Source organism: Pogoniulus pusillus, chromosome 11 (assembly GCF_015220805.1).
Source record: "Pogoniulus pusillus isolate bPogPus1 chromosome 11, bPogPus1.pri, whole genome shotgun sequence".
NCBI classification, from domain to species: domain Eukaryota; kingdom Metazoa; phylum Chordata; class Aves; order Piciformes; family Lybiidae; genus Pogoniulus; species Pogoniulus pusillus.
This window is the reverse complement of record NC_087274.1, coordinates 342,555-367,524: the sequence shown is the minus strand read 5'-3', so window position 1 is coordinate 367,524 and position 24,970 is coordinate 342,555. Positions and strand designations below refer to the sequence as shown.

General features: G+C 49.5%; 2 protein-coding genes across 9 annotated transcripts; one reads left to right on the top strand and one right to left on the bottom strand.

Annotated features, from left to right (window-relative positions):
* The first annotated feature begins 203 nt into the window (after positions 1-203).
* Positions 204-6,477, top strand: LOC135179100 (ankyrin repeat domain-containing protein 40-like). Of its 4 annotated transcripts, none has more exons than XM_064150482.1 (5): positions 204-995; positions 1,702-1,850; positions 3,257-3,736; positions 4,230-4,405; positions 5,032-5,729. In XM_064150482.1, exons 1-5 carry the CDS (start codon positions 862-864, stop codon positions 5,152-5,154), a joined length of 1,062 nt encoding a protein of 353 aa, XP_064006552.1. In that variant the 5' UTR covers positions 204-861; the 3' UTR covers positions 5,155-5,729. The 4 variants fall into 4 exon arrangements, with proteins under 4 accessions (XP_064006552.1, XP_064006551.1, XP_064006549.1 ...); XM_064150481.1 differs by having other exon boundaries at positions 3,254-3,736; XM_064150479.1 differs by having other exon boundaries at positions 206-995; positions 5,641-6,477.
* An 840-nt stretch (positions 6,478-7,317) lies between these two features.
* On the bottom strand, positions 7,318-24,397 carry LUC7L3 (LUC7 like 3 pre-mRNA splicing factor). Of its 5 annotated transcripts, XM_064150474.1 has the most exons (12): positions 24,172-24,392; positions 19,314-19,380; positions 18,312-18,351; positions 17,897-18,041; positions 16,590-16,664; positions 16,403-16,507; positions 15,219-15,380; positions 14,498-14,781; positions 14,189-14,349; positions 9,309-9,449; positions 9,098-9,203; positions 7,318-7,774 (listed from the first exon to the last, which is right to left on the bottom strand). In XM_064150474.1, the coding sequence occupies exons 1-12, from the start codon at positions 24,268-24,270 to the stop codon at positions 7,762-7,764; spliced, it is 1,398 nt and encodes a 465-aa protein (XP_064006544.1). In that variant the 5' UTR covers positions 24,271-24,392; the 3' UTR covers positions 7,318-7,761. The 5 variants fall into 5 exon arrangements, with proteins under 5 accessions (XP_064006544.1, XP_064006546.1, XP_064006543.1 ...); XM_064150476.1 differs by lacking the exon at positions 9,309-9,449 and having other exon boundaries at positions 24,172-24,397; XM_064150473.1 differs by having other exon boundaries at positions 7,318-9,203; positions 24,172-24,394.
* Between the last annotated feature and the right edge of the window lie 573 nt (positions 24,398-24,970).

Here is a 24,970-nt window from a genome sequence, read left to right as displayed (position 1 = left end):
CTCAGCCCTACATTAAGCGGCAGGTTAACCACGGCGCTGCTAATATGGGAAGTGAGCAATAAACAAGAGGCAGTGGTAAAAAAGCAACAGAGCATCTTAGCACCAATTTCTCATTGGTGGCAGACGCTGAGCCAGAATAGAAACCCTGGTTTAAAAAAGAGCTCCTCGACACCTGCCAGAGTGCTTTAATGAAGAGTGTGAGCCATGTGCCAGGGAAGCTAGAGCTGGGCAGAGGGGTGTCCGGGGAAACCCCCGCTGAGTTTTCTCCCAGCCCGGGACCCTGGACCCTGAACCCATCCTCGCCGGCCATGCCCGGCCTCAGCCCACGATAACTCAGGACTAGGAGGCAGGAGCCAGGCTGTGAGGCTTTAAAACGGCCCGAATGGAGGAACGCCAGCGCGGTGCGCTCCGCCCGGCACCGCCGCTCCCCGCTCTGCCCAGGGCCCGGCTCCCCGCCGACCTCCGCGCAGGGCGGGGGCCACTCGCTGTGCAGGGCAGGGAGCCCCCGCGGGAACGCGGCAGTTCGAGTTCTCGTCCCGCGGCACCCCGAGCCTGGGCAGCGGCTCCCCCCCGGGCCGGTTTGCCCTCGGCGGAGGGCAGCGCAACCCGCGCGCGGCCCGCCCCGGGCACAAGATGGCGGCGGCCGTGGGGGCGCCCGGCGCAGCGGAGCCCGGCGGCAGCGGGCGGCAGGGCGGAGAGGGCTCGGCGGCGCGGCGCTGAAGGAGGCCGCCCGGCCTCTACCGCCTCGTCACGGGCTCCGGCGGCCCGGCGCGGCGGGGTGGGGCTGCGGCCGCCGCCGGACCGAGCGGGGCGGGGGGCGCTCTGCCCGGCGTCGGCCAGCCCCGCGCCCTAGCACCGGCGATGAGCGGCGCCGCGGAGGCGCGGGAACTGGAGGAGCGGCTGCGGGAGGCGGCGGCACTCGGGGATGTGGAGGAGGTGCGGCGGCTGCTGGGCGCGGGGGCCGACATCAACTCCCGCAACGAGATCAACGGCTGGTGAGCGGCGGCGCCGGGCGGGGGGCGGGAGCCGGCGCCGAGGTCGCAGCGCCCTGCGGGCGGTCCCCGCGTCCTCCCGCGCGGCCGGTTGCCGGGGCAGGCCCGGAGCTGGGGCAGCTCCTGGCGCGGGAGGCTGGCGCTGCCGCCGCCGCGCACGGGGGACGGCCAGAGGCGTGCGGAACCGAGGACTCCCCGCGTGAGCGGAGCGCCCCCCGTTAGACAGGGGCGAGCAGCCCCCGGGGCACGCCTGTCCGTTCCTCAGCGTTCCTGTTTACACGAGCGGAAACGTTAATCACAGTATCATCATCATCATCAGGGTTGGAAGAGACCTCACAGATCATCAAGTCCAACCCTAATCTCGGGAGGCTTTGCGGTTTACCGCTAAGGAGGATGTCGGTGAGGGGAGGCTGCCCTCCTGCCACCTGTCACTGCGTGCTTGCTCCAGCGCCCCTGCTGAAGTGGCTCCAGTCCTCTCGAGAACAGCAGTGCGAGTCGCCCTTCGCAGCAGCCAGGCAAAGGAGGCTCTTGCCCTGCGGGACTTGAGATAGGTTCCTAAGTTCAAAGAGAGTGATGCAGTGAAGGAAACTTTATTCCCAGTTGTCGCTCTACATGCAACTCAGCTCAACCGCCGTGGGCATGTGAGGAGGAGGAGCCGGAGATGGATCTGAGGCTGACATCACAACCCTTCCTGTTTCCTTCCCCGCAGGACCTGCTTGCACTGGGCCTGCAAGCGGAACCATGCCCAGGTGGTGTCTCTCCTGCTGGCTGCAGGTGCCGACAGGCAGCTCCTCACGGCCCGAGGAGAGCTGGCTGCAGAGCTCACGTCGAAGGCAGACATCCGCAAGATGCTGGGAGGTACCTTCACCTGTCCAGAGTCGTCCTGAATTCCTGCTCTAAAGGCTAAAATGTTGTCAGAGCTTTATCTGAGGCAGGAGATGGGCAAAGCTTTGGCTCGCACAGCTGTGCTTCAGCAGGTGGCTGCACTTTACAGCCCTCTTTTGGGCAGACTTGGGGGTCTCCGTGGGAAGGCCTCGTTCTGAGCTGTGTCACCAAGGGGCTGAAGGGTTGTGCACTTTGGGAAGGGTGCTGCCATGGCCCTCTTGGCACTGAGCAGGAGCCAGCATGCAGGCTGCAAATGGAGGCTTGTAATCTGACAGATCACAAGAAGTCTTGCAAACCCATTCAAAACCACTGCAGCCCTCTAGAATTCAGGGCTTCTGAGCATTTTGTTATGCTGTGATTCACAGCACAGTTAATATTTGCCCCATAATTCTGTCATCTTACACTGTTTGTACTTGGAGCGAGCATGTGAGGTGTATGTGACACTGCAGAGCAGTGCCAGTGCCTGCTGCCAGCAGCAGGGAGCTGTGCTCCACGGGACCATTTTAAACCGCTTTTCCTCTGAACTGTGATGTTCTGCCTGCTGCTACCTGCACTCCACTTTCTCTCTGCAGTTGTCTTATGTGAAGCTGCCGGTGAATCAGGGCTGAGGTTCCAGCAGGCACAGCTGAAGAGGGCACATCCTTTGCATGAGCATTTTGGTTTTCATTTGGGCGAGCTGCTCATCTCTTGGCCTTAGTTCATGGCAAATGATTTGTGTGTAAACTTAAGTGTAAACTGCCCTGTGCCCCTGAGCGAGCTCTGCTGATGGCTCTGTGCAGCTCTCTCCACACACAAACACACAGCTCTTACTCTCTGGAATGGTTTTATTCTGGAGTGTGGTGCTGTTGAGCAGAGCTTTCTGAGCTGCTGTGGCATTCACGTCCTGTAACCCTGGGTCGGACAAGAGCGTCCTTTGCAGCAGTGCTGTAAGCACAGGGGAGCTGCCTTGGTTATCACATCAGCCACTCCCCTGGTGTGACCGCAGGTCATCGGTTAGCGTGGGTCTCAACAAAGTCTTGCCAGCAGTGTTGTGGGAAGCATTATAAGAGGAGGCTTGGCAGGGAGCTCCTGATCAGTCAGCTGCTTAGAAAGCACTGCTGGGAATGGTTTGTCTTTCAGCAGCACTTTTTTTCCCACTTTGCCTTTAATAACTACAGCACATGGTGGAAATGTGTGGATGTTTCTTTGATGTTTACAGCTGTTTGCTGTCAGGTGCTAGGTGCTGGTGTACCTGAGCCTTTGATACCTGGGAGTGGGCTGTAGCTTTAAGACACAATAGGGAAGTTAAGGATGCTGACAATTGGAAATCTCTGTCCAGTAACACAGTGGCTTTTTTCTCTCTCCACCCCACATCCCCCATTCCTGAACTCCACTAGTAGAGGAAGAAATGGAATGTCAAGGAGTGAAGGATCTGAATTTGCCACTTGTTGCGAACTACTTGTCCCAGCTGCCTTTCCACTGTGCTCACACTGAAGAGAGCATCGGGGGCAGCCTGGCCCAGCTGGAGAGCAACTCCCTCTGCTCTGCTTCCCCGGGCGAGTGCAGCCCCAGCTCCCCAGCTCCGCAGGCTGATGATGCTGGTACCCCAACATCGTGCAGCAGCCCAGAAGATTTTCCAGCAGCTGCTGCCATGGAGCCACTGCCAGTGCCAGCGGCAGCTGTCACAGCACCCCCCAGCCCTGCTGGCTGGCCCAGCTCGCCCCACGGCCCCAGCCCGTGCTTGCCCCATGGGCCCAGCCTGCACTCACTAGCTGCAACCGGGCAGGCAGCACCGTTGCACCCCAACAGCTCGCCCTCGGCTCCTGCCACGGCCCTTCAGCCCCTCTTCTTCACAGGAACGCTCCCATGTAACATGCAAGGTAATGCCGTTGGATCTCCCACCCTTCCGGTACCTTCTGTGCCGTGGTTGGCTACTGGGCAAAAGGTGGACGTGGGACAGTGCCAGGGGCTTTGAGTTCTTTGCCCAGAAGAACCCAGAACTGTTTCTGCCCTGCCCAGCAAAATGGCTGTGGCCTTGTCTTGGAACCATCCTTTACGAGCTAGTGGGAAGAGCAGTCCAGGCAACACAAAAATTCAGGCGTTGCACTGCATTGTTTGGCCTCGAGCACACCTCTGGTAGCTTGGTAGCAGCTGGCCTCCTGACTGGGTCCTTGCGAGGGGCCTTAGGACGTGGCTCCCCCTCCTGTTTCCTGCTGTTCATGTGGAGGCCTCTGCTGAGTAGAGGCTCCTCAGTGAGATTCTGGCTGTTGCTTTGTAACCCCTGAAGTCAGAAGGCAATGGTAAATGTGTTAGTGTTTGGGTTGGGGTTTATTGAGGGGAAAAAACACTTTTAATTTTTTTTTTTCCAATCAGAACTTGTGCTTAAGGTGAGAGTCCAGAACCTCAGGGACAGCGACTTCATTGAGATTGAGCTGGACAGGCAGGAACTGACCTACCAGGATCTGCTCCGAGTGAGCTGCTGTGAGCTGGGCATCAAGCCTGAGCACGTGGAGAAGATCAGGAAGTTACCCAATACATTGGTGAGGAAGGTAAGAGCTGCGAGATTAACCTGGCTTGGCTCTTCACAGGGCTCAGGGAAGGCATTCATGTGAACAGAGTCTCACCTTACAAAAACAACTGAGTGCAGCTCACAAATAGCAAAGGATGCTGGACTTTGCTTAAAGCTTCCGCTGACCTCAAAAACGTTCCTCAGAACAGGCAGAGCACTGCAGCACCTACAGCACAGGGAACCATTGCAGCTGCACTCCCTAGAGTACCAGGAGCAGCTCTTTACTGCACTGCTAAGGTGACTGCCAGGCACTGCCATGGCATTTGCTTGTCTAAAAAGAACAAATGGTCGGGGGGAGTCCCCACAAATTGGCTTGTGATTTATAGAGGCTGTTAGCAAGGGACGGTGCCTCTGCTGGAGGCCTTTGGACACAGCTCTCTGTGCAGTGACATGCACAGACACAGACACATCCCAGCAAGGCTCCAGCAGCAGAAGCCCAGAGGTGCCTTGAAGGAGGCTGTATCCTGGCAGGGTTTTTTTTGGTTAATTGTGCCTGTCACTGGCTGTGGCCTCCCAGGAATTTGGTTTGACTTCTTGTAGCTATGACTGTAAGTAGCACCCAGGAGCATTTAGCAGTAACCTGGGGTTCTGTCTGGTCTTTCAAAGGACAAGGACGTGGCCAGGCTGCAGGACTTCCAGGAGCTGGAGCTGGTTCTGCTGAGGAGCGCCGCGTCTCCCCTGGCCAGCAGAGCCTGCTACAGCAGCACTGCGTCCAGGCTGACTTACTGACTGCCCCTGGGGCCCTGAAACTTAAAATAGTAATCCTAACAGCCACTTAGCTAAGAGCTTATCTTGTATTTGATAGTCCTTCTGCTTTTTTTACTTGATACTGTACTTAGGCCAGGGACACCTCACTTGCCTGCTAACGTGCCATGCCCCACAGCTGCCAGCAACAGCCATTGGTTGTGTTCAGCAGTAAGGGGCAGGAGACTCAAGCACAGGCAGGGAGAGCGTGGCGAGCACTCCCACCGTGAGCAAAGCAGGCTCATGGAGAAGAGATCCAGAAGCTTTTCCTGTGGCATTATGCAAGGTTACACCTTTTGGAGGGGGGGATGGGATTTGTTTTCTTTTGTACAGAGCACTGTGGTGTTGACCTGTGCACCACAACTTTTCCTGCGCACTGGAGGTGGAGGGGCAAGGGAGGAGCTTTTTCTGGATGTGAACTGCTGATTTTTTTTCCCCCCTAGCATTTATTTTTCCTTCTATTCCTGCCAGGCTGCAGCAGAGCACAGTCGCTCTTTGTTGATGCTGACATCAGCCTTGTATCAACAGCCATTGGAGCAGCAGGGCTGTCCCAGAAGCTCCCCTCCCAAGGGCTCTGTTGAGCAAGGTCAGGACAGAAACCCTTCTGAGACCAGAGGAGACACTTGGCCCCGGCTCCAGCCTTTCACCAAGTTACTCAGGCTGTAAGCGCCTGTTCCTTGTCCTGGAAGCAAGGATCAGCCTCTCTCCAGGTGCTCTAACAGACCCTGCTAACTTGCCTCCATCCTGGCCCAGCCCTGGCCAGAGCTCTTGGGCAGCTCAGGACTGAGACAGTATGAAGTAAAACTCCCTGATTAGGGCTCCTGCTGTGCTTTTATTGTAGGACAGTGAAAGAGTTTCCAGTTTAACAACTCCATTTATCTTTTCAGCATAGCTTGGAAGGTAGGCCACAGAATGTGCAATAACTGTTTGTGAAGTAGTAGTTTCATGGTTCCCAAGGAAGAGGATCTACTTTCCTGTCAGTTCCCTGTTCAGGAAATGGGTGCAAAGTTTAAACAGCTTTATTTGCTCATTTCCACAACTCAGTGTTACTCTCAAGCTGACTCTTACTAAGTCTATGCATTCAGAGAACTATTTTTGTATGCTTTAAGCAGTTTGATAACTGTAAGGCAGAGCAGTGATGGTACCTGGGCTTTGTTGGGTTTGTGTTTGCCTTGACCAGTGGCACGAGGACTAACACTATGTTTACAAACCTCGTTGTTCTTCCAAGGACAAGTTTTGTTTGCACTATGAACTTGAACTGACACTGCTACTACTCACTTACCCGAATTAAAATATCTGTTGTTTCAAGTGCTCAGTCTCTTACTCAGGGGCAGGATGATGCACAGCACTCCAGAGGGCAGGGTGCACCTTGGACAAGTCACAGGCCAAGACATTTTTAACACCTTACAAAAGACTGTCAGGCTCTCAAAACCACTACAGAGAAAGCATGGAAGTGCTGCCATAAGCTGCTTGCCTTCTGCTCAGCATTCCTGGGAGATCTGAGATGATCCTTACCTTGGCTTTGAGCTGGCAAAGGGACACTTCACAGCGCTGGCTCAGTTGTTACAGTCAGCTCTGAAGGTAGCTACCAAAAAGGCACCAGGGTTCCCATGCTCTGAAAGACTCGAGTTCTCCACTATGCCAAAGACACATCCAAGCACCACTATCAGACATGTCAGAATTTGCATCTCAATCCAACTTCCTACAGGCTGCCTCATTTTATCATCTACGCCTCTGCAAGGTAAGGGAGCAGTGTAACAGATCAGCGCGATGGAAGGTGCAAGGTGAGCTCCCCTGTATGTAGCACAGAGGCTGCCACTGCTCCCCAGCTCTTAGCTCATGTCCCACACTGGCGGGCAGTGACTGTCCAAGCCCTGTCTGCTCTGGAAAGGTCCAACGCCCGCACTGTTCCCATGACTTCTCCACAATTCCTCACCCAGCTGCAGCAGCAGCCACATGTTAGGGGACACCATCCAACAGCTGCCTAACTACTGAGAAAGTCAACTTGACGTGCTGATAGCACCAGCACACACACACCACAGAAGAACTAAGCATCCAGATGAATGGACTGAGCTTGCAGACAGGAGTCATTTATTAGGAAAGAAACTCAAGTCTTATTAAACGTTCAATGACAGAGACAATAACATCTGTAACAGAAATTCAGATACTTTATTTCCATTTCTGGTATATCAAGAGGCTAGGAATAGCTTAGTTGTAAAAATGGGAATTCATTTTAGTTCGATTCACACAAATACTAAACATTTATTCTTGTGTTTTCAAGTCCAAGAATGGAAACTTGCAATTAAAACACTGAGCAAGCATGTGTTCAGGTTATGTTGGTTTCTTATCTTAAAAAGTCTCAAAGAAAAAAAAAAAGATACAGGACTTTTATACTCAGTAGCATATGTGCCATTAGCAACACCTCTTTCTGACTCTGGGAGGAAACACCAGTCCTGCATTAAATTTTAGATATAAAAAAAATAAAAATTTCTAACTCAACTTTATAATTTTCTACGCCACTACAGCTTTCTGTCACCTCATTTTAAAGCAGATCTTCAGCTTAAGCTGTCTTCCGCTGTCTTCACAGACTCCTCACGTAGCAGTCCTAGAAAGCAAAACGTTGGGAAAACAGACAATTAGCCAGCAGCAAGAGCAGTTGGTTTGCCACTCCTACACACTGGCCCAGTTGTTAGCTGTCACCTTAACTCTACAGAAATGGCAACATTGAACAGGCCTGGCTTTAGCAGCAACAACGCAGCATTAATAGTTCACTCATCATTTTTATGAGTTCCTAGCATAAATCATGAAACTACAGTAACAAATCAGGTTGCCAGAAGCTCATTTATCAGCTGCGCTCTCCACTGTTAGTGCCTTAATCAGGAATACAGCTAAAGACCTTCTGCGAGAGTAAGAAAGCTCTGTCAGGAGTGGGAAAAAGCTCGACGTTTTCCTTTCATACAGGATTTGCATTCCTCTGGTGTGGCTGCTTTGCACCCAGCAGCCAGTTTCTCAACGTACATCCCTGCCACGGATGCTGCCAACACCTGCTGGCATCTGTCTCTATCTATGCTGGCCTGAGCAGGCTGTCGCCAGCCTTTTCACTGCCCTGTGCTCTGGCTGGCTGCACGCTCCTACACAGTAGGAAATATTAAAGACATACCTCTGAAAGACTTGAATTGCATTGAAAGTAACAAGGCGGTTATTACGCAGTGTTTATTGCATTTTAAACTCTTAAAGATATCTAATTCTGGGCAGCACTGCGTCCCTACACACAGTCGGAAGAAAATCCAGTCTGTTAACATCGGGGTTACAGAGGTCACACAATACACAAAGTCCTTCCCACTAGCTCGAAAATCAAAAACACAACAGTAAGCTTAAAGAGTACAGGCAACAGCATTCAAACATGGATGTGGGTAGAGAAAGGAGTACCTGGCATGAGTACCTGCTTAGTTTGACTGAATCCTTGATTTTTAATTTGGCTTTTCATGGGCCGCTCACAACACCAACGCTGTGTGAGGTATGGTAGTCAGCTGCAATAATTCATAAACCCTACACTTCCATCAATCCAATGCTACTGGCTCTCGAGTTACAGAACAAACTGCATTAGAATGCAAGGCAATCAAGCAAAAAATCTGGAAACATCCTTGACAAAGAAATACCAGCAGTTTATATGAAAACAAAGTAGTCCAACATGTGCCTCAAATATTAAGAGTTAAAGCAAAAGTTTCTGCCTATGTACCAACACAATATGGACTTAAATACAAAAACAGTTCAACTTAAAAAAAAAAACAAAAAAGAGAACAAAATCCCTACAAATGAAAAAGGACCATTCATTGTGCTAGTGGTGGCTACATTACAGATACGTCCCAAAGAGGCACACTAATGGGGCACGAGTCTGCTACAAAAGAGCTGAGACAAAACAATGTACCTCAAAATGTTTTGCAGGACTACATTGTCCTTTCCTTCAGAAGGTGCTTTAGTATGTCTTCTTACTTGGCTTAGCTCCATCTTCATCTGTGCATACTTACGCTGCACTGTTAAACAGTAACAAAAAGCCCTAATCAAAGTTTGCAATAATGCACTTACCTCTGTCCGATCTGAGGTCATATCAGATCAGTTTTAATTGGACTGAGTGTCACCTTCAGATTTAATGTCTTCACTGGTCCCATTGACCTCATTCTTAGTATCACTCTCCTTCGAGTCTGTATTTGTGTCTTCACTCTGTTTTTCTCGACTACTGGACTTCACACTACTTTTTTTATCATCAGATCCCCTCTTTTCTGCCATGAAAGAAGACATTGACCATGGATTTCAAAGTAAAAACAAACATTGCACATGTGAGATATACATTGAATACAAACTGCAATCATCACTTTCTACAGCAGTAACAGCAGTACTCAAAAGGTTACAGATACCTCAGACACCGTGCTGGAGTGGAGAAGGTACCCCACAGGGCAGGGGGACAGGACAGGGTGAGGAGGGGAAGGGACCGGCTCCTGACAGAGGCAGCTGCTCTGCTGTCCGCTGAATGCACAGTGTGGGGGGAAAGGACTGTTGAGAAGTTAGGCAAATGCAGAACTGTGGGGTGTGGCTTCCTTACTTATCACGGGGCTCTTGTCCCCAGGCTGCACTTTGTGACCCGTATGGCTGCTGTGGTGTGCAAGTCTCATTCAGCACAGCTCCTGGAAAGAGCATTAGCAAAGAGTGATGGACAGTGCTCCACTGCAGTAGCAAATAAAACCATACTTGCCAATTAAAAACCCATTAAATATCTGGGGCACCAACATTATCAAGCACCACGAACTCTGAAGGCGGGGCTTGCCGTGCCAGTCACAACTCCCTTCCTGCCCAGGATGCCACGGCAGCTGCACTATTAGCTCTCCATGTTATGAAAAGGCAGCTGTTTGCAATCCACTTGTAAAAAGGCTTGGGGGCACAGTTTGGAGACAGATAAAAAGCCCTAAAATTTTCCCAGGGCAAGGAAGGAGCAGTTGGGAAGGACCCCATAATTTGATCATGAATTGGAAAGTTGACTGAAGAGTTTGATACACTGCTAGAAAAGTCATCTTTCCCTCAAGGATCTTCAAAGAAGGAAGGAAGCCAGAAGTAAAACCACTGTCATGGAAATAAATGCATTCAGTGTCAGAGCTGCGTGCCTCGTCTGTACATTCACAGTTTGCAAATATCCCCTCTTTCGGTATCATTTCACACCAGAAAATTCAACCTTCCATCAGCAAAGACACTTTGGAGAGAAAAAAAGGGCATTTGAAAAACCAACCTCTCAGATGTGGTCACACAGAATAACATTCATGCTCTTTTCTCTGCTCCCTCCCTGCTCTCCAGGCCATTAAATCAATCCCAATAACACACAGGTCTATCCCCCACAGCAGGGCACACAGATGGAACACTCTGCAGAGGCTTTTGTAAACAAGGTCATCACCTGGGCTGGCAGAACACATCTTTGCTCCCGAAGAAAAAGCAGAAATTAAGCTCTAAAAGAGAAGCAAGGCCCCAGAGTCTTTGTTTTACAGACCACCGTGGGGAGGGGCACAGCCCCCTCAGAGAATGGAGAGCAGCTGCCTACTGAACATTCCTAGGAGGTGTCACCTGCAGCAGCACGTCCGGTGCAGACAGCCTGCAGGAAGCACGCAGCGGTGCCAGAAGCTACCTGGAGAGCTAGGGGTCGGTACCTGTCTGCCCTCGGGCTGGCAGTCCGCAGCTGGTGGCACTCTAACTAACCTTGGCACAAAGTCTTCGTTCTGCCTTAGCTCCGGTGCACAGCTGGATCCACTGAGGAATAGTAGTCTTGTTTCCCAGCAGAGGACTAGTAGTCAGCCCCATAATCTTATCTTCTGTCCTATGTAGATATGGTAGATCTTAATGGCCCTATGGATGTGCAGTGTGCAGGATTTGTTCTGTCTTGTTTCTTCAGTTTGGTCAGGAAGGGTAACTTGGTTTAAGGCTAAACAACTGCCATTAAACACGAAAGATGAAACTCAGCTAAAAGCTTAAATCATAGAACAGGTTTACCACAGCATACAGGAGGTTTTGGCTCCTGGAGTGTTTGTAAGCAGCGCAGCTCCTGCACTGCTCTATCAGCCTGTACTAGCACACACCAGCAGCTAGCTGCTGAAGCCGTGTTATTGCAGCTTCAACCCATCAGCTACAACCACATGGCACTGCCCTGGCTCCCTGCTCCAACACCTGCACACCTTGCTGACTGCAGCTGAAGCCTGGCTGGTGACAACTCTTACCGAGAGCCCAAGCATGGTTTACTGTTTGAATGGTGCAAGACCAGTCCAACGCAGCATCCAGCACTGCTGAGGGCTTGGGTATTGTGACAGCATTTCCTAACATGAGAACACAGCCACAGATGCCACTATCTCCATATGGATCCAGATCAAGGAAGACAAAGAGCCATGTTAAAGGGCCTGGAGGCACATTCCCAAAATGAAGGCACTTGCAGCACAGTTTTACATCTTAAAACACCCAAGCCTATTTATTGCAGCTTCTCTGAAGCCAGCTTACTGAACAGCCAGGTGTGTGCTGCTGGGATCTGCTACACTAATGCTCAGCTGCTTTCATTGCTCATGGCTCTCTCCTTCAGCAAATGGATCCTTGCTTCTGAAACCCAGACATCAAGCGTTTCCATGAACTTCTTTCCTATACTCTCAAAGGTCTCTGTGCACCACAGTGCCCTACTGGGCAAAAAGCACAGCACTAACTCAGTGTGTAAGAGCAGGCAAGGCTCAGGGCACTGTGCCCTGCCTCCTGTTAAGGGCCATGCTCAGAAGGCAGCTTGAGCTCTGAGTTGACAGTTGCTGTACCCCAAGCAGTCACGGCCAGGCCTCTGCTGCTTGCTGCTGTAGCTTCAGACCAGGGATGGACACAGACAGCTGGCTCTGCAGCCAGCACCCCAATAAGCAGTCCCTGTCCTAGGCTGAGTCTTCATCTCTTTGTGACTCTCTCTTGTGCAGCAGTACAGTAGGCAGGCAGCCACACCACACTCTACAGCTTCTCCTGAACTACCTACAGCCACACTGCAAACAGGAGGGTGCAATGCTGCCTACAGCTGCATCAAACTCAGTACTACTGCTTTGTTTTCCTCCTTTTCTGCCTCCTTTTTTAATTAAAGATATTCCCAACAAAGGGACAAACACAAACTTCTTTAGAGTCAGTCCTGCTCTAAGGCTTATCTGTGTTTCTACAAATGTAATAATTAAGTAGTCAAAAGAGGAACTGACTTTCCCAAGTGGAATTTTCATCACAGCTCATAGCATCACCTCACAGTTCACACCTCTAGAGAAAGAAGGTAGCAAGCAGCAAATAAAACAGCCAGCAAGGAAATCAGTAAAGTTAGAAGTAAAAATACTCAGATGCTGAAGAAAGTTCACCAGCTCCTCTATTTATGGAAGGATTAAGGAAAGAGCTGAAAAGCCATCAAGCTCCAAACCAGACCAAACTGGAATAAATTAGAAGTTATTTATATGCATAGCTACACAGAGAATACAGAGCAGGATGTTTTGGACCAAGTACCAGGAAGCTGTTGGTAAAGCAGGCAAAACCGTACAGTACCAAGTAGTGAAAAGGTGGCAAATGGACAGCTATAGGCTACAGCACTGCACCTGAGTTTAAACTCTAACCAGCAGTTCCTCTGTCAGGGCAAGCAGCTAAACCCTCTAGGTCACAGGGCGCAAAGCAAAGCAAGAGGAGAAACAGGACTGAAGATGCACCTCAGCATAAAATAGAGAACATAAAAGGGTCCAAGAAATTTGGCAAGAAAGACAGGAAACATGAGCAACATTCTGGGAACTTATCCACTGGACAGACATGGAAAAGCATGGGTAGGGTAGTGCAAACAGGCCTATGCCTCTGGGAACATGCACACAGCACCTCTCTATCCAGAGAGCCTTCAAAGTGCCTCAGAAACACAAGGCACTGGTTTAGTCCACTGTTGACAGGCAGCTCTGGTAATGCAGCAGTGTGGCTGTGTCAAGAGTGGACATCTGTCAGCACTCCAGAGCCAGCAGCTTGAGGTAGCAGTTCCTACTGCTGTTCTCCTCAAGCTTCAAGAGACTTTGAGAGGCCAGGGGAAATTCAGCAGTGCCAGTGAATTAGTCTCTCTTCACAGAGAAGGAATCTGTAGTGTTTCCTCTCAGGTCTTTTGCATCCTACCTAGAGGCACAGCTTCAGAACAGTAGCCTCTGATGAAGCCATGAGTCACCATCAATGCTGCTGCACATGGTCTGTGCTGCTATAAAGGCTGCAAAGTACTAGCACAGCAGCCTAGTGAGACTCACCTGAACATTGACAAAGCCAATCTCACCTCTTTAAAACAAGATAGAGCCAAAATAAAACCAAGAGGAAATGGCAGGAAAGAGCAGGAGATCAGGAGAGGGCACAAAATTGCAATTTAGAGCATTACAGAAAATCTTCAAAATTTATCTTGGACCACATTCATTGACCAAAAAAGCTACCCAAAACCCCCACGAACAACCAAAATCCCAAACAAACCCACCCCCCCAAATCTGAAAGCACTGTTACAGGAAAACAAAGGAAACATGATCGTATAGAGAAGCAACAGGCAGTACAGGTGAAAAACCAGCTACCAGCCTCCCACAACACATGCACCAAAGGGCAACCACAGAAGGACCTGCTGACAGTAGAGACAGAAGAGAGTCACTCATGAAAATCTGATTACAGGCTCATGTTTGTCTGAAGGTAAACAGTGAACAAGTCTTAAATTACAGCGAAATCCTTGCCTCCTTAATTTGCAAAGAGAGCAGCAAGATTTTAACAACTGCTGGAGCAGGTAAGAGGTGGGCCCTGGTGTGCACAAGTGCAGTAACAGTGACTGGAACAGGGAAAATGATTCAAACTGCTTAACAGCAACAAACATAATTAGAGTTAGAGCCGGCCAAATGCCAACAACCTCAGCTGCTCACTGCAAGACCTTTTGACTTCTTCGGGGAAGGACTAGTTTCAGACCTTGCTATGAACTCAGTCTTCACACACATACCTTTTTCTTTTGACTTCCTGTCTTGCTCTCTCTCTCTGCTTTTGCTTCTGTGCTTGTAGGATTTCCGGTCCCGGCTTTTTGATCGCCTCCTGTCCCTGCTGCGAGACCTGTGCTTCCTTTCTGACCTGTCATGGCTCCTGCTTCTCCTGCGGTCACGACTCCTGCACAGGCAGCACATTACAGAAGGCCAAGGTCAGCTGCTGTCACCTGGCTCGCAGCTGTACCACAGCAACACCTCCCAATGTCCCGAGCATCTGCAGACATGAACTGCCCTAGACAAAGGTACTCAGACACAAGACACAAAGGTACCTGCTGCGCCTTCTCTCTCTGCTTCTGGAGCGTTTGTGGTCTCGTGAGCGGCTGCACCGTCTGTCAGAGGTCCTGCTCGAGTGCCTGCTCCTGGAGCGGCTCCTTTTGCGCCTCTCTCTGTCACGAGCCCTCTCCTTTTCCTTCTCCTCCTCCTCACGCCGTCTCTTCCTCTCCCGCTCCTCCCTTTCCCGCTCCCTCTCTTTCTCTCTCTCTTCCCGCTCTTGTTTCTCTTTTTTTAACCTCTCGTCACGGTCAGGCTCTTCTGTTCTTTTCCGTAACTTCTCCTTCAAACAAAAGGTCACAGAGATGAAGATTCTGAGAGAAGCCCCTGGCTGGCACTCTGAGGATGCAGAGCTTAGGCTTTTAAAGGGATCTCAGGGTTGTTTTTATTCCCCCGAAGGAAACACCTTCCAAACTCCTGGAAGTACAGATCCTTTGTCTTGCAGAACTTCCTTTCCTTGTCACTCCCACAGAACAGAGGCACTCTACAGCTCTCTGCAGTGGCCACAAGTCACTCCCCCTTGCACACACACCTTTGCTTTTCCCTGCTGTGAGCGTACACAGCAGAGAACAGCAGTGCCAGTGGGAGCTGAAGGTGCAGTGCCAGTCCATGGAATTGCTATAGGTCACTCACTTAAGGAAGTCCCTGGACAGCCTTTTATTTACCACAGGATGCCTCTAGGCAATGTTTTGAAGTTCAGTAACTGAAGGAGATGCTTACTTTTAAATCTTCTACAGTAGCTTTTATTTTGGCATAACCCATGTGCTGCTTTCCCATCAAGTGGTCATCTACCCTGGACTGTGCATCTCCCACAATTAAAAAGGCTCCACAAACTTCACAAACTTCCATCTGCTTCTCCTGCGCGGCAAAACTCTCAATTGTCTGCAAAAGAAAAATGCTTTGTAAAGCAAGAGAAAAGTCTCATCTAGAAATCAGTGAAAGTTCCAAACTTCTTTGCTCCTGCTGTCAAGTCCCAGGCAGCAGTAGGAGCTGGCAATCCCATCTGCACACCTCTCTTTAGAGCACCGCACGTGCCAGGCTGAGCAGAGTGACACCAGGCTGCAGATGCCAGCTACAAGGAAAGAGTCTCTTGGGAAACAGCAAACTACATCTTGTTCCTCACTGCAAAGGACTAATTTGAATAGCCACATCTGCAGCCTCCTTGCAATCTCAGAATTCAGAAAAATAAAAATTCCTTTTCAGACAATTTCTTTGGCATCAACTTAAATGTCTGGAGCTGCAGAACAGCCAAGGGATATTCCTCAAAGAGGGAAAGCTGGAATGCCCCATGAAGAAACAGGAAGAAGAATGGCAGGCTTCTGTTCAAAAAGATGGTGATGAAATTAACTCCCTGTGTCAACAGCCATGAGAACTGCAGCACAAAGCCAGGCAATGGTTGCTGCACAGTGCCCATGGATCACAGCATGGACAGAAACCCTGCTGGCAACACTCAACAATTCCTCCGAGCTGTAACAGCAACCACATCTGCAGTTCATTACTAGCACCAAAACATAACCCTCAAACATAAGCTCCTCTTCGTTGATAGGAACATAGCACCCTGGCCCTCAGTCAGATGCCTGTCTCTAGTCACAGCCCCACACGGGGCTTCCTGCAAGGGGCAGGTTGGTCATTCAGCAAAAGGGCACTGTGGAGGCTGTGCAGCACAGCTCACCTCAGACCGCAACTAAATGCAAGCTCACTTCCAGCACTGCTGAGTGAACAGCTGCATTATCTGTCTGCAGGAAAGCCACTCTCAAGGCAGCAGCTGATAACACACTGGACTAGATGTCCTGCTATAGTCTAATAAACCCTGCGCAGCACCTGCCTGCCTTCAGGGTGTGGACAGGGCCATTAAGAACCACATTTGGAAACGAGTCTGACAGAAATTCAAAGACGTTACTTACTGAAGTTGTAGACCTCAGCAGTTCTCTCTCTTCCTTTAACTGCTCAACAAGTTTCATCATTCCTTGTGCCTCCTCCACCTTCCCTTCTGAACCTAGTTCTTCAATCTAAAGGACAAAAAAAATTAGTTGTAATAAAGCAAGTATCAAAAGCCAGAGCTGTGTGTTGCAGGAAATAAAAGCAGCTCACCTGTTGTAGAAGCACATCAATTTTGTCAGTTAACACTTGAATCTTCTCTTCATTTTTACCAGTAGGTCCTGCTCCCTGCCAAACAAATGGTCAGTGTTTAGTTCAAACAGCTTTAAAACACACAAAGGTATGGCTTCTTACATTCAGGAACAGTCTTTGCCTGCCTCTTCTCTCATGGAGGCCTACCACTAATAGTCTAGTCTAACATAAAATGCTCCTCAGCATGGCTTACTCAATTGCTACTGAGTGAAGCAAGCTGTAATCACACTAATTCCTCCTAAATCAACAACAAGGTTCAAGGCTCTGGTCCATGAAAGGCAAGACATCTGAGCTCAAAGTGCTGGATTTGAGCTGTGTAACTGGCAGGCAGCTATTGCCTGCCTTTGCAGACACTCAAGTATAACTTAGAAGTTCCACAGGCTCTGAAACTTAACCTCTGAGCACAAACCAAAATGAATCTCACTTCAGCCAAACTGTGCTTGACAGTAGTGTCCTCTCTGAAGACCGATAGAGCAGTCTGACACCTGCCTCCCCTCCAGCCTTTGCTCTGCTCTGCTCCACAGCCAGCAAGCTCTCATGACTAGATACTGAGCACAAATCCTTTCAAAGCAACTGGACTTGGCATAGAACAATTAACTGGGGAGGAAAAAGAGGGAAGGCTACCCTACCAGTCATGAAACTCTCAGGGCACAGGCCACACTCACTGCTTCAAATCCATCACATGGTAAGGGAAATGAGAAAGAAAAAGAGATTTTTCTTCCAGCCAGTTGAAGCCTTTCACAAAGAGCTGTCTGGCATACAGCTTTGAGCAGAGACCAGTGGCACAGAAGCCTGTCTTTCCTCAAAGCTCCCTGACCCCACCATCACCAGCCAACAGCGGTGCTGGAGCAAGCAGAAGCTACAGCCTCAGTGTGGCAGCTGACAGGGATTGAGTTGCTGAAGGACGCAGCACATCCCCGCTCCTGGAATAGCAGCATGACACAGCTCACTAGCAGAGAGATGCAGCTGAGGGAGGGAAGGTAAACTGAGGTCAACAGGGCAAAGAAAACATGCAAAGATCAATGCTTTTGGGCAAAGAACAGGTCCTGATTTTGAGGAAGCAGACAGGGAAAGCAGAGGTACTCTTTCTGCCCATGGAGCACTTGGCTTGTCCATCAGGGCTAGGTGCATCTGCTGGCTAAGCTACGAAGCGACTTACCTAATGAGAATCCTCTGGCAAACAATGCATTTTGCCTGAGAAGGCAAGGTAAAGAGAACAGGGAGACTCTCTAGAGCAGAAATTGCCTCAGTGCCCCCTCCAGACTCACCCCAGACGACTGCTGATTCTGTGAGAGTGCCAGGCGAGCATGGCCTCTTCTGATCCTGCGCTCCACCTCTGCCAGCAAGCTTTGCAAGTAGCGTAAGAAGTCTCTCTCATAGCCCACCTTCATAAAACGAGAGCTCTTCTCGTACCTGGCAAGATGTTTTAGAAACGAAAGCTCATGTCAACCCCTAATGTTTCAAAAGTAAGTAACAACATCTGCCATGTGCCCAAGTCTTGCTCAGGGCAAGAGAATATTACACATTTCGATTAATGCTTACAGGTAGATCAAAAATCAGCCAGTGGCTGGGTTGCTTTAAGAAGGTTTCAGTCACAGCAGATACTGCTTGCATGAAGACACCACCCAACACACTACACTGCCTGCATGGATACACCACTCAGCATGGACACAACACACTTACTGTTTACGGAGATTTTCATCGTGAATTTTTTCACAAGGACCTAAAAAGACCAAACAAAAAGTTGAAGCTTGCATTCTTGAAGGATGCATTCATATTCCATCAGCACTTCCCTGTGCACCATGACGGAATGGAGCTGTAAACACTTCCCAGGCACTTGCATGCCTGCTTTTCTGCTCACTTTGCTTGGAGTTTGAAAGACACATCAAAGAAAAGGAATGTTAACACGGCTAAGTCATTATGAACTCAAAGGACAGTCTGAAGACATAGAGTCTCAGAATAAATAGAACTCCCAGATGAAGTTCTAAAATGGGAAAACTGCACAAACAAAATAATACCTTAAACACCTGGGGCCTTAGAAAAAAAATAAAAGGAAAGATTACATAGAAAAGGTCATTCCATTAAGCACTTTCTAAGCTCCAGTGTTTTTTTCTAATAAACTGGCTTCTTACAACACTGACCTTCAGAGTAAAATGAGGATGTACATGGCCTGAGTACATGAGGGCAGTCCTGTTGAATTGCTCTTGGATGGATTGGGAGGTCCTGGCCAAGGCCAAAAGCCTGCTTTCCCAGGTTCCCTCTCCCAGCCACCTATCCTCACACCATCAGTCAAAGGCCATCGGTAATTTAGAGGTGGTACCCAGTGGAACTGTCACAGCAAATGAGACCCTGCTACAAAGCTCACACACCACTAAGCTAAAATGTTGACCAGGCAGAATAGACCAAAGTAGAAGCCAACACTCCATGAGGAGAAAACCACCTCCCACAACAATGGTTCATCTTACACTGTAAGCAAGGGGAAGAAACTCAACTTTTTTTACAGGATCTGGAAAAAATACTGTTGTTAAAGCACTACATTAGTGGCAATCCTTTAAAAAGTGTTTTCAAAAAGCCTGTTTTCAAAGTGCTTTGGCCACCCATTAGGCAATAAAAGCCTAGCTTGCAAACAAAAGTCGAATTGTAATTATATGTAAGTGAATAAAAGGACAAGGTTTCCAGACTTACCTAAATCAGAACGGGTATTTGTAAATAATTCAGCTGGGCAAAAGCCACAAAGGTAGTATTTACAAACCTGACAGAGAAGAAAGAAACAGGCATCATTTTCTTCTTCTGGAATTAGCATTTGTAGGTGATTGCTTCTATTTTCCAAGATATGAAGTAAAAATCCCCTTGTACACTGCAAACTGTTACTTCATAGCAGCAGGTGGTACCAGGTGTATCCCAGCTGCAAACATCTCCCTTCCCACTGCACCAGCAGTTTTTCTTATTTCACTGTCAAATGTCCCAGATGAAGCAAAGCACCATCCACTTGCGACAGCCCTGTAGCAAGGAACTGATCAAGTCCGACCAGGGAAAACGTTACAGCAGAATGCCTCAACCATGAATACCTCCAACCACAGACACCGAACCACCTTCCTCTGAGCTGGTCTACAGCAGCTGAGTCCAGCCTGAATTCTTTAGTGCTCCTGGCTTGGAGAGCAGGAGCCATCAGCATCAAACCTACCAGGCTCTGATGTCTGTTGAAAACCTTAAGAACACAGATTGTAGCTATCCAGAAGCTTCCTCATTCCAGGGCTTTCAAAGTCTCCTCTTTCAAGAGTGCTAAGGAAAGGGACACTACACCTCTCCAAGGCAGACAAGACAGTCATTTTCAGCTGCTTTCCTGCCAGCTAAAAAGGGCTTGGTTGTTTCTACATAGCCTATTTTTTTTGCATTAGAGAGTCAGGTTTTTCTTGATAACAGAAAAGCAGCCACCAAGAAGTCAGCAACCCCCCAGCCTGTTAGCCTAGCCAGTAAACACTGAACATAATATGGAATAAACCCAGCTTTTGTTCAAAAGCTTATTCACCTTCACCCATGATCATAGGCTTAGCTAAAGCTGGTCAGCTCCTGAAGTTCCCGATACAGAAATACTCTCTATCCACAAGAGCCAAAAGGATAGAATCAGAAATACTTGTACCCCTAACTTCATAAGCAATCTTAAATAATTAACTCTTCAACACTCTTCCCCTAGACTGATTACCGCTCTGTCATATCAGTTCTATCTGCTCATGACAGCCCAGCTGTATTGCTCTCATGTGCTGTGTACAAAGACAAGGTGTTATTTCCTGAGGTACCTTTTGAAGTGTTTCAACAACCAGGGGTGAAGAGAGAGTCTCAGAGCCTACTCCACACCCATCTGCACTACTTCATCAAATGCGGTCAGTCTGATTCACTTCTCCGTGTTGGATATCAGACTGGAACTCAGACTACGCAAGTTTAAACTTTTCTAACTGCTTTACAGAGTACACAGAAAACCAACCAAGCTTTCCATCCCAAGAGTCCACCATCAAGGTGGAGTAACAGAGAGGAACCGTACTGCCCAACTATTGCAGCAGCACTGACCACACAGCTGCTTCCTCCAAGCTCTCAGGCTGTCCCATTTCAGTAAGACTTGCAACAAAGACAGACACTTGGAACTCCCTGTTTCTTCATCTCCAGTGCATGAATCCTTCAGACCCTGGGAGATGGGAAGCACTATCCTTCACCTAAAGCTGCATAAGATGACAGCACACATGGCCAGCTCTTCCAGAGACTGTGAAACAGTTCAAGGCTTTGCTATGTAGAGAAACTACTAGCAGCTCTCTATAACTAATACTTCTGTGTGAACACCCTCCTCTTCTGCAAGAAATTATTTACTGATGCAAGTGAATTCCTTCAGGTAAGAAGAAGTCCTAGTGAAAAGGCTGGGAATGAAGCCCATCAGCTCATGGCTTACACACCAAGGCCTAGACAATTCCTTCAGAGATGAGTTCAAATTTCGCAGGCAGCAGACATGCTAGGAGCAATGCTCACCCACACCAAACCTATGTAAGTCCTGCTTCCAAACTTCACTGATAGAGGTAATGCTCCACTACTAACATCCTTCCAAAACAAGTGTCACCTCATCCCCCTTGGCCTTGTCTCCTGGAGGATTCAGTTCTGTGATTCTATCTAGATGCAGATCAAGTTAGGTCTTTGGCGCTATAGAACTAAAAGTGTACCACATCCTAAGTAGTTAATATCATCAAATATATTGATAGTTGAACTTGATTACTTTAGTGGTCTATTCCAACCCTAATGATCCTATCAAATCGTATTTTACATACAGAATTTACAAGTTGAGAAGCCATATTCCCACCAGAAACACTGTCTGACAGACACCTGTCCACAGCAGGTCCCCCCAGTTACCTCAATGGACCAGAAGAATCTCAAAGTCTCACAGCAGTACATGCAGTCAGTGCTGGGCTCTCTGCTGCTACAGAACAGTCTCATAACCTTTACATGGTTGCTGTTTCCACTTGCACTTGTTTTGTCTCAGTGGCTTTTTAATGCAAATGTGTGTGAACTAGTCAAGTGGCTGCTCCAGAGACAGGGACATCCATTTGTCTACACACAGGCCAGAAAGCAGAAAGACTGAAATACATGGCACTAATCATCTCCTCCTGCACACAAGTTAGAAAGCCTTTGTGCGAGAACTAGAACTGATCACCTAAGGACATGCTGCAATACTTAAATAGGTAGCAACTGAGATTTCATAGAGGTTATGATTAAAGGCTTTAACTGTGTGAAAGTTTTCAAGTAGGAACTTGAGCTCCACAAAAGGCTTCACAACACATGATCAGGATTTCATCATGACTGCAAATAAATGCTCATCTGTCTCACATTCTGCTTCTGCATCTTCACAAACCCATTCCTGTCTGGAATTTCATTGCACCTTCCAGTTTTTTATATGCACCTAGCTGCAATTAGCTAATTATAAAGGAAACAGCGGTTTGAAAATCTCTCCAGTCTAACACTGAAGTGTGGCACCAAATCCTAAACTTTGGTACAAGTGCAACAGACACTGAAGAGATGTGCATCGCAAGATTAGCTGCTATGGCTAATCTTGCAAGAAATTACATCAGCACAAGGATCTCATCTGGAAAGAGCAAGAGTAGCCAAGGAGATCAATTAACGTTACTATCTGAACCTTATCTGCACTTTCTGTCTTTCAAAGCATGTCAGCATTGCAAAATGTAACCTCCAGGTGATGTGGGAAATCAAACTGAAACATGTTTTAACAGGGGTGGTTTTCTTCCTGCCCTCGTCAGTTGACTATAGCAATCTGTTTCCCTCTGTTTCAGGGAGGCTGCATTTAATTATGTCCCACAAATTGGTGAGTATAGGAGCAGCAGAGCACACAGCAGCAGTTCCTACAAGACTGAAGGAAAGCTCAACCTTAAGCCTGTGAATTCCCCAGGCCTTAGGCACTGGACACCTCTCCATTTGGCCAAAGGAGGACAGGGGAGGGGAGACCAGACCTCTTTTCTGAGGCAAAATAACTGAGCAACAGCTTACAAACAGATTCCTATGGTCAGACTCAACCTCTGCATCCTAAAGTGTGCTCATTTTAAGATGAAGAAAGTAATCTAAACTTGGTTAAAAAGACTAAGGCAAAAAAAGAGCACAGCTCAGTTATACAGTAGCATACTTTAAGCAAGGAGAAAAAAGCCTAACAAGTTCCTTATAAAACGTAAGGCAAGACAAACATTCCTCCTTACCTCCTGCAATCTGAGACAAAACCAAGTGTAAGCCATCCTTAAAACGACAGAAGTCTCAGTTGAAAACCTGCAGTTCTTATCACTGTGCTAAAGATGCAACTTACAACCGCCAGAGGTGTGCAGTCCTCCCTTCTCCCAGTTTAACATTCCAAGAAAACGCTAAGGGGAGGAGGAGTGCAATGAGTTTTTTTGCAGCTTAAACCACAGAAACTCCTATCACACAGGTACTAAACTACTGCAACTCTGACACTCTCTTTGGACATATAATTCCAAAAAGCAAACAAAGAAGCAAACAAAAAAAAAAACCCAAGCAAAACATGAATGAGGAAAAAAAGTATTTCAGCAGCGCTCATCTCTCCCAAAGGAGCCGTTACAGGAACTTTGTAACTACCATTCATTTTTCATGAAATAACTTCTGACTATGATGGGTGTCACTAGAAGTCACTCATTAACACTCGACCACACCTGGGGAGAAACTCCACTCCAAAATAATCGTAAGAAAATTAATCACCATCATTATAAATTTTGTTTGATCTATGTATTACAGAAAATCAACGAATCACCACATTAACAAAAAACATCTAAATACTACTAAACAACAGTACTGTTTACATTAGCTCCCCACCAGGAGCTGTGGAACTCCTCTGCCTGCACAAGCATGGAAGGATGAAGTCTTTTCTCAGCAAACTCAGTTTCAAATCTTGTGATTCTTCCCTGTGCCACAGCCTCCGGGCAGCTAAGTCGGTATGTCTGGATCCTTCTGTTACTTTTTCCAATACCACTCAGGAAGCGATCTAGAGACATTTGTCTCCAGAACTATGAACAACTGTCTTCGCTCCCTGCGTGCAAGCCACCACCTGGGCCTGCCGGCCCTCCCCTAACGCCGTTTACTGGCACTCCTGGGGAACACCGCCTCTCCTTCTTGCGCCCCAGCCCCAACACAAGGCCGCTCTCCTCCCAGCACCCCAAACAACAGCCTTGTTATGGCGAGATTCTCCTCCCTCCCGGCCACTTGGTTCCTCCTTCTCCTCATCTCGAGGCTCCGCGACGTTCCCGCGCAACGATCCCGGCCTAGCGCCGCCGCCGCCGCCATGCAGCAGCCCCGCAGCCTCAGGTTCCACGGAAAGGGCCCGGCCCGCACTCCCGCGCCAGCCCGGGAACCCCCCAGGCCTCCATGCAGCCCCAGGCCGGGAGAGGCTGTAGGCCAGCACCCAGGGTTCATGTCGCTACGACAACACCCCGGCCCTGCGAGGGGGATGGGAAGGAGGAAGGGAGGGGAGAGGCGGCTCCGCTTCACTCACGCTCTCATGGTCCCACCGCACGTTGCTGCGCTTCTCGTCCGGGGCCAGGTTTCTGTCCCGGCCCATAAGCTCATCTAGGAGCTGGGCGGCAGATATCATCGTGTCCTCTTCACCGAATGCCCCCTCGCCAAACACGGGCGCCGCCGCCGCCTCTCCTCCCGAACCGACCGCGCCGCCGAAAGTGACAGAGACAAAATGGCGGCGGCTGGCCCTGCCCACAGTGCACCGCGCGGCGCTCCGCCGCCCCTGCGCCTGGCCGAGCGCGGAGTGCGCGGGGCGCGCCCGGAGCCGGCCCGGGAGCGGCGGCGGGGGAGAACCGGCACGGGGGCGGGCCCCTTTCTATGGCCCGGCCCGCAGAGGTCGTGGGCACGGACGCTGAGGGGCCCGGCAGGCGAGCAGGTGCCAGGAGGCAGCATCGCCGGGGATAACGCCGCGGAGAACTGTGACAGCGGTGCGCGGCCGGGAGCGGGAGGAGCGGGGTGCCCCGCGGGCCGGTGTCCTGCTCCGGGGGCCGTCAGGGGGCTGCTACCCGGCCCGGGCACACGGCGCAGGGGCAGTAGCCTTTGCAGTGCCGATCGTGTCAGCAGGCGGAGGGCACAGCCAGAGGGGCATCACAGTGCCCACTGCTCCCTGGCAGGGTCACAGGCACCAGAACCTGAGGGTCTTCGGCAGAGAGGATTCCCTTAGGAATTCTACTGACACCTTGGTGGAAAACAGGCGCCCCTCTGACCTAAATCTCCCTATTTGCTCTTGGAAGCAGCCTCTGCTCACCTGATTAGGGGCTCCCTTTCCACGCGCG

What these genes read in the sequence shown, in the direction of transcription:
- LUC7L3 (XM_064150473.1), bottom strand. Translation starts at nt 24,270, where the DNA reads ATGATATCTGCCGCCCAGCTCCTAGATGAGCTTATGGGCCGGGACAGA. An exon ending in AGAATCAGCAGTCGTCTGGG is followed by an intron (nt 16,665 to 17,896) that starts GTGAGTCTGGAG and finishes TTTGTTTGGCAG; the next exon opens with GGAGCAGGACCTACTGGTAA. An exon ending in TGCTGAGGTCTACAACTTCA is followed by an intron (nt 15,381 to 16,402) that starts GTAAGTAACGTC and finishes TTTCTTTTGCAG; the next exon opens with ACAATTGAGAGTTTTGCCGC.
- LOC135179100 (XM_064150478.1), top strand. Translation starts at nt 862, where the DNA reads ATGAGCGGCGCCGCGGAGGCGCGGGAACTGGAGGAGCGGCTGCGGGAG. An exon ending in CGCAACGAGATCAACGGCTG is followed by an intron (nt 996 to 1,701) that starts GTGAGCGGCGGC and finishes CCTTCCCCGCAG; the next exon opens with GACCTGCTTGCACTGGGCCT. An exon ending in CCAATACATTGGTGAGGAAG is followed by an intron (nt 4,406 to 5,640) that starts GTAAGAGCTGCG and finishes TATTCCTGCCAG; the next exon opens with GCTGCAGCAGAGCACAGTCG.